At 44.7% G+C, this 6000-nt stretch overlaps 1 protein-coding gene across 2 annotated transcripts in view; it reads right to left on the reverse strand.

The window, feature by feature from the left end:
- The window catches only part of CTDSPL (CTD (carboxy-terminal domain, RNA polymerase II, polypeptide A) small phosphatase-like), a 137956-nt gene extending 131962 nt beyond the window's left edge, over positions 1–5994 (reverse strand). The window contains exon 1 of one of the 2 annotated variants that reach the window (XM_006869157.1): positions 5898–5994. In XM_006869157.1, the coding sequence (XP_006869219.1) occupies positions 5898–5976 (79 nt within the window). In that variant the 5' untranslated portion in view covers positions 5977–5994. The remainder of the gene's footprint in view (positions 1–5897) is intronic. The other variant, XM_006869156.1, reaches the window with a different exon arrangement.
- Positions 5995–6000: the final 6 nt, after the last annotated feature.

The following is a 6000-nucleotide window of genomic DNA, read 5'->3' on the forward strand; positions in this document are numbered from 1 at the left end:
CCAGCCTGGAACAGCTAGAGTAACAGAAGATACATCTTCAAAGAAAGATCAGCAGGAAAAATCCAACACAAAAATGGCAGTATGATTGGCTTCTACAAAAATAAGCAAGTTGTTCGCTGGGAAGCCATCAAGGCAAGCAATCAAGTTCCTTCAGGACAAACCCCTCTAAGACTGACACTCAGAGGGAACACATGAGCAGACATGTAAGCTTGCTGGCAACCACAATGGTCTACTGTTGAGTGGAAGAGGGGGAAAGGCAGCAATGAAGAAATGGGCTGAGTTCAACCACAGTCCACTGACTCCCGTGGACCTGGAGATGAGAGAGAGAAGATAAAGGGCTGGTTGGTCCAAAGTGTGGTGAGGCCTGGGGACACCTGAGCTTATGGACAAGGACATAGCCACAGAGGGCTAAAGCTGAGAATGAAGCATCCAGTTGACATGAAGTAAGGGGAGACACACAAGAACACCCAAACTTACAGATAGTGCCTATTTGACCTAGCCTCAATGGCTTGATATCAGAACTCGACTAGAAGAAGATAAAAAAAAACAATTTTTGATAAAGGAAACAAGGGTATATATTGCTATATGAACCTGACCTATACTCAGAGTGGTAGTTACTCTAAATACTAACAGAGAAGGAAGAAGTCTTCACATCAAGTATCAATGCTATCCTCTCTGTACACAGAATAGATAGGGACGGGCAACTTAGACATTGGCTACCTAAAATGAAGGGGCAATAAGGGCACGAAGTGACTGGCTTACAAGTTTTCAAGAGGGAGTTTAGTTTAAGAGTTTGTGGGGGAAGATAGAGTACCCATTGAACAGATTTCATCTTGTCTAGTTGGGTCTGGTGAAAAGAAGATGGGGATAAGATTCTTAGGAGTCAACAGTGAGTAATTGTCATATGACTAATTGTGACTGTCACAATTGTAAAGGTAGAAGTTTTGTAACAAAAACAGGGGAATAGTTAATCTTACAGTCCAGAAACAGAGGACCCTAGGACCATTAGGGGAGAAGAGCACAAGCGGAAAACAGGACCCTATCCAGAGAAGCACCGACACCAGAGATGGCGGCAGAGATGAGGACATGGAGAAAGGGAGCAGCGGAGGATTCTAGATTCATGTAAAGAGAGGGACTGAGAGCTGGCAGCCAGGAGGTAGGCTTGCAGAATGCCTTTAGTGGTTTAAATTATTATATATGCCTGAGTGTTGTTTTTGTTTTTGTTTTTAAAAGGAGCTAAAATGAATACAGAGAAATACTGTTAAATGATAATAGTTCATGGAGGTGATTATAATCATTGTACTGAAACAAAGTATATGATGTGTAAAACTGATATATGTAAAACTGATGATCTGCCCTGTAAACTTTCACTCAATTCACAACAAAAACTTTTTCAATAAACATACACACACAAACAAACAAAACAAAAGTTAGCTAAAATCTAGCTCACATGTGTTCATGCTGCTGCAGGTACTACTGCTATTTTTCCAGAGTTTCAAGGGTTGTAAATCTTTATGGGAGCAGAAAGCCTCATCTTTCTCCCATGAAGCAGTTGGAGGATTCGAAATGCTGACCTTGCAGCTAACAGCCCAATACATAACTCATTATGTTACCAAGCTTCCTTACAACTCTTCATATCTTCTATTAATTGACACTTAGGATGTTTCTAGAGCATGGCACTGTAGGTGGACTGCTAACCACAAGGTCAAAGGTTCAAACCCACCAGCCACTATGACCCATTACAGGGTCGCCATGAGTCAAAACTAACTCCACGGCAGAATGTTTCTCTATGATAGAGACCACGAAGTAGAACTTGGGTTTTGACGGTGTGTTCAACATTGTTGATTGGCTGGGCACCTCTTCTCACCCATTTTCTCTCCTCTCCTTCTTTCAGCTACAAAAGCTGGAAAAGCTGGATACTCTCCTTGATTTATTAGCAGCCAGAGGTGACCTGGACTTCTGGTGTGGCTCTGCAGGATCAGCACTGGACTGCAAGGTTGGTTTGAACCACAAGGTCGGCAGTTCAAATTCACCAGCACCTTCTCATATATAGAGTGGTTATGATTCAGAACTGACACAAATGCACTTAACAACAACAAGGAGCCCAGGTAGTGTAGTAGGTTATGAGTTGGGCTGCTAAGTTGCATGAAGTTCAAGTCCACAAGCCACTCTGAGGAAGACAGACAGGGCCTTCTGCTCCTGGAAAGATTTACAGCCTCTGAAACACTACACAGAGCTGCTATGAGTTTGAACTGTCTTGACAGCCCGCAGCAACAGCAGCCAGAAGTAGCCTATGTCCTAGTGTGGGCAATTAAGCATTAGCACGTTTGCTTGAGGCGGGGAGGAGGACTTCTAGTAGTGTTTTGCTTTCAAAAGGGACATACAGGACTGGCGTAGTCTCTTTTTCCTGCCGTCAATGTACATACAGTGTTTTGAGAGATGGTAGCCATGCTGTGACATGAGGGACAACCAAGAGAATCATAGTAGTGTCGGCCCTGACACCAATGAGCTATTGAGCCAAATTCGGCAGCGGGTTATCTCCAAATTGCTTATTATGTGAGAAGAATAAACTCCTGTTGGTTTAAGCCACAGTAAGTCTGGTTTTCTGTTACTTGCAGCCAAATGCATTTCTGACTGATTCAGCACTAAATTACTCTCAACGGAGTCTGCACTCATGTTAGTTTCTCACAAAAGTATTGCCCAATATCTTTTCTTACTATCATCAGTCATTTATATATATTTTTTCACCAAGCAAGTTCATTAAAACGTTTCCGATGAAATTGAACATCATTTCATACATTTATTGGCCATTCTGTCTACTTTTCTACTGTGTTGTGTGATTTTTTTTTGTACTGATCTGTAAAAGGAAATTTCCAATAGCAAAGTAAACTGAGTTAAACTTACAGGAAAATCTGTTGCTGCATCTTTACACTATCAATCAAATCAAACTCAACTGTCAGAAAGGAATCTTACTCTGCAGACCAAACCGACAGTGACAGTCACCCCCGAATGGTGCACCACTGTGTGGCAATGTGTCAAGAAAGAATTCAACTCATGTGAAATACTATAACCCATTCTTAGCACTTCCTTTGCGAATCTATACATAAGAAAAAGATTTATGCAACAGAGACATGCTGGTTAACCAGGCACAGTCCTTAATATACATCATTACACTTTAAACCTTCGCACCAAACCCAACTCAATCATTGTTAGTCCCATTTTACAGAATATATGATAACAGTAAACTTTTATAAACCAACAGTTTTTCTATCACACACAGAGGCACACACATACACCAAAAAAAAAACCCCAAACACCTTAAAACATCTCAGGCCCAATATTTAAAAACAAAATGCTTATATGTGTTGATATGAACGTAAAATTGTGTGATGAAGTTTGAGCCTGTCTGAAGACATAAACGTACTACTCTATCTAGAAATACTGCCAAACTTGTTTATGAATCTGAAGAAGTTGTTCCAAAGTTCAACTCTAAAGTTTACTGTTGCACTGCAGTTCACCAAAATTATTTCCATTTTTCAAAGTGAAAAACAAAATTGTGTAGGATTTGAATGTTCCAGCAAGAAGGACCTATTAGCCACACTCCACCCCAGAGCAGCAGGTGAAGAATTCCCTTCATGTTAACCACCAACCAATCTAACACTGAAAAACAAAGAAAACAGGCTATTACAGATAATAAAAGATTGGCACAGAAAAGCAGTGCAAATAAGTTAAATAGCACAAGCGCCTTTCTTGAGTATTTGCACATGGTTTTCATAGATCAACTCTTTGCTTTAAAAATCCTAGCAGCTATAGGAAAGGAAAGTAGGCAAAGCTCGTGCTCCTGGAGTGGGGGCTGAGGGCTGACAAATATTTCCCTGCTTTATGCCACACCTCTCCTAACAAGAGGCTATGGATTCTCTCTGGCAAAGCATCACACAAAGCATTCACTCAATCCACAGCAGGCAAGGAGCACAGGCATCAAGGCCCTCTGAAGCCTCCTACCAAACTCTCCCTGAGGGCTTACGCTCAGCCCAGAATCCAACATACAGGACCCCAAAGCTGACAGCCCCACAGCAGAGAGGCCAGATGCCCAGATCCTTTAAGGAGTGGCTACATAGGCCCCAGGGAGACAAGAGGATTCACCTGAAGCACTCTTTGTTGCTATTGTTAAGAGCCAGAGAGTTGGTTCCGACACACAGCGACCCTGAATACCTTTTCCAAGGAGCAGGCGGTGAGCCTGAATAACTGACCTTGTAGATCAAACCAACTTTGCAGTTTGGTGCATTAACTCACTGCACCACACCAGGACTCCAGAGCACTCTCTAGCACAATTTTTTTTAGCCCACTTGTAAGATACTGCGAAATGCCTGGAAGAATTTGAATTCTAATTTTACACAAAATAAAACAAGTCTGCAGACACACACAATGTTTATTGCCAACAAAAGCACACATGATTTGAAAAATCCCCAAAACTGCGGGTACCTCTGATAGCCCATTGCATTTCTCTGAGGGACTTGCCCCTGTTGTTCATGCTTACAGAGAGGTAACTGAGTGCCACCCCCTTCTAAGCAAGGATTTGATACCTCACCCACCGGCAAGGCAAGGGTGGCATCCCATGGAAAAAATAGACTCTTTCCCACACTTGGCTTGGCAATGGCCTTGGGAGGGTGAGCCGCTCCTGACCTCAGTCTAGGTGTTTGCAAGGTTCATGGCAGAACGGGGCAAGCTTTAGTTACCAGAATGAAAAGAGCCAGATTCTTTGACCCTCCAAACAATCAATGTAAGCCTCAGGACTCTATATGGACACTGAGCAGGGCTCAAGAGAGAGGAGGGGATATCAAATCTCAGAGGAGCAGAAACATGAAGAAACACAGCCGGAAGGAAACAGGAAAAGGCCAAAATGTGCCAAAATTAAACAAGGTACTGCAGCAGAGGTCTTGCACAGATCTCTAAGGACGCCCAAGTTGGAGCAGGTCCTCCCAGCAGGCTGATGGCATCAAGACAGCCAGGAGCCAAGAAGGGAGACTCAGGAATGGCTCAGCACTGTCCCCTCCACCACTCCTCTCCTTCAGCACTTGCACAACCAACTAAATACACCCAGGCACGTGGTCTCACTGTCTGTGCACACATACCAACAGAGGCAAACACAGCCAGCTGCACACACCAGCTCTGGGTCAGGCACACAGACCTTCCTGCCTGTGAGTACATAAACATACCTCCTTCCAGTCAACACATTCAATCTGCCAACTGAGTGGTGGAGACACAGAATCATACACATATAAACACACAAACTCTGTCCGAAGTGAATACATGCAACCTCTTTGCAGGCAAACATACACACACACTTCACAACCTCTCAGATACATCCACAAACTCAGTCTGTCAGGGAAACAGACATTCTCAACCTTTCTGTTAGGTGCTTATACACATCCTTACAACCTCCATGTACACACCTACATACATGCACACACAACATACCAAGTGCATGCACACATACACAACCTCTCAGGCACACAACGCTGCTCTCACAATCTGTTAGGTGCACACATACACACACACATTCACAACTTCTCTGTTATGCACGCACAAACACACACTCACAACCTGCGGGTTAGATGCACACACACCTTCACACCTTCCATGTCCGCGCATGCACACACACACACACTCACACTATGTTAGGAGGCACACACAACCTCTCCTGTAGGCGCACACATTTGCCTCCTCTGGCAGGGGCGCACCACCACCCCCGCGCACCCTTTCCATCAATTGCACACACACTCCCACCCCTATGCACCCTCTCTGGCAGGCGCAGCCCCCGCCCCCGCCCCGCGAGAGAGCACAGCCGCAAACTCCCCCGGCCCGCAGCAACCCGCCTCGCCCGCGCCCCTGCTTACCTTTCTCGGAGGCGCCGGGCGTCCGACCCTCGTCCTCTTTGGGGTTGGTCACCTGGGTGATGATGGCCGGGCAGTCCATGGGTGCGTGACGCGGCGGCCGCCC

The sequence above is a fragment of the Chrysochloris asiatica genome, unplaced genomic scaffold, assembly GCF_000296735.1.
Source record: "Chrysochloris asiatica unplaced genomic scaffold, ChrAsi1.0 scaffold00127, whole genome shotgun sequence".
Classification (NCBI taxonomy): Eukaryota; Metazoa; Chordata; class Mammalia; order Afrosoricida; family Chrysochloridae; genus Chrysochloris; species Chrysochloris asiatica.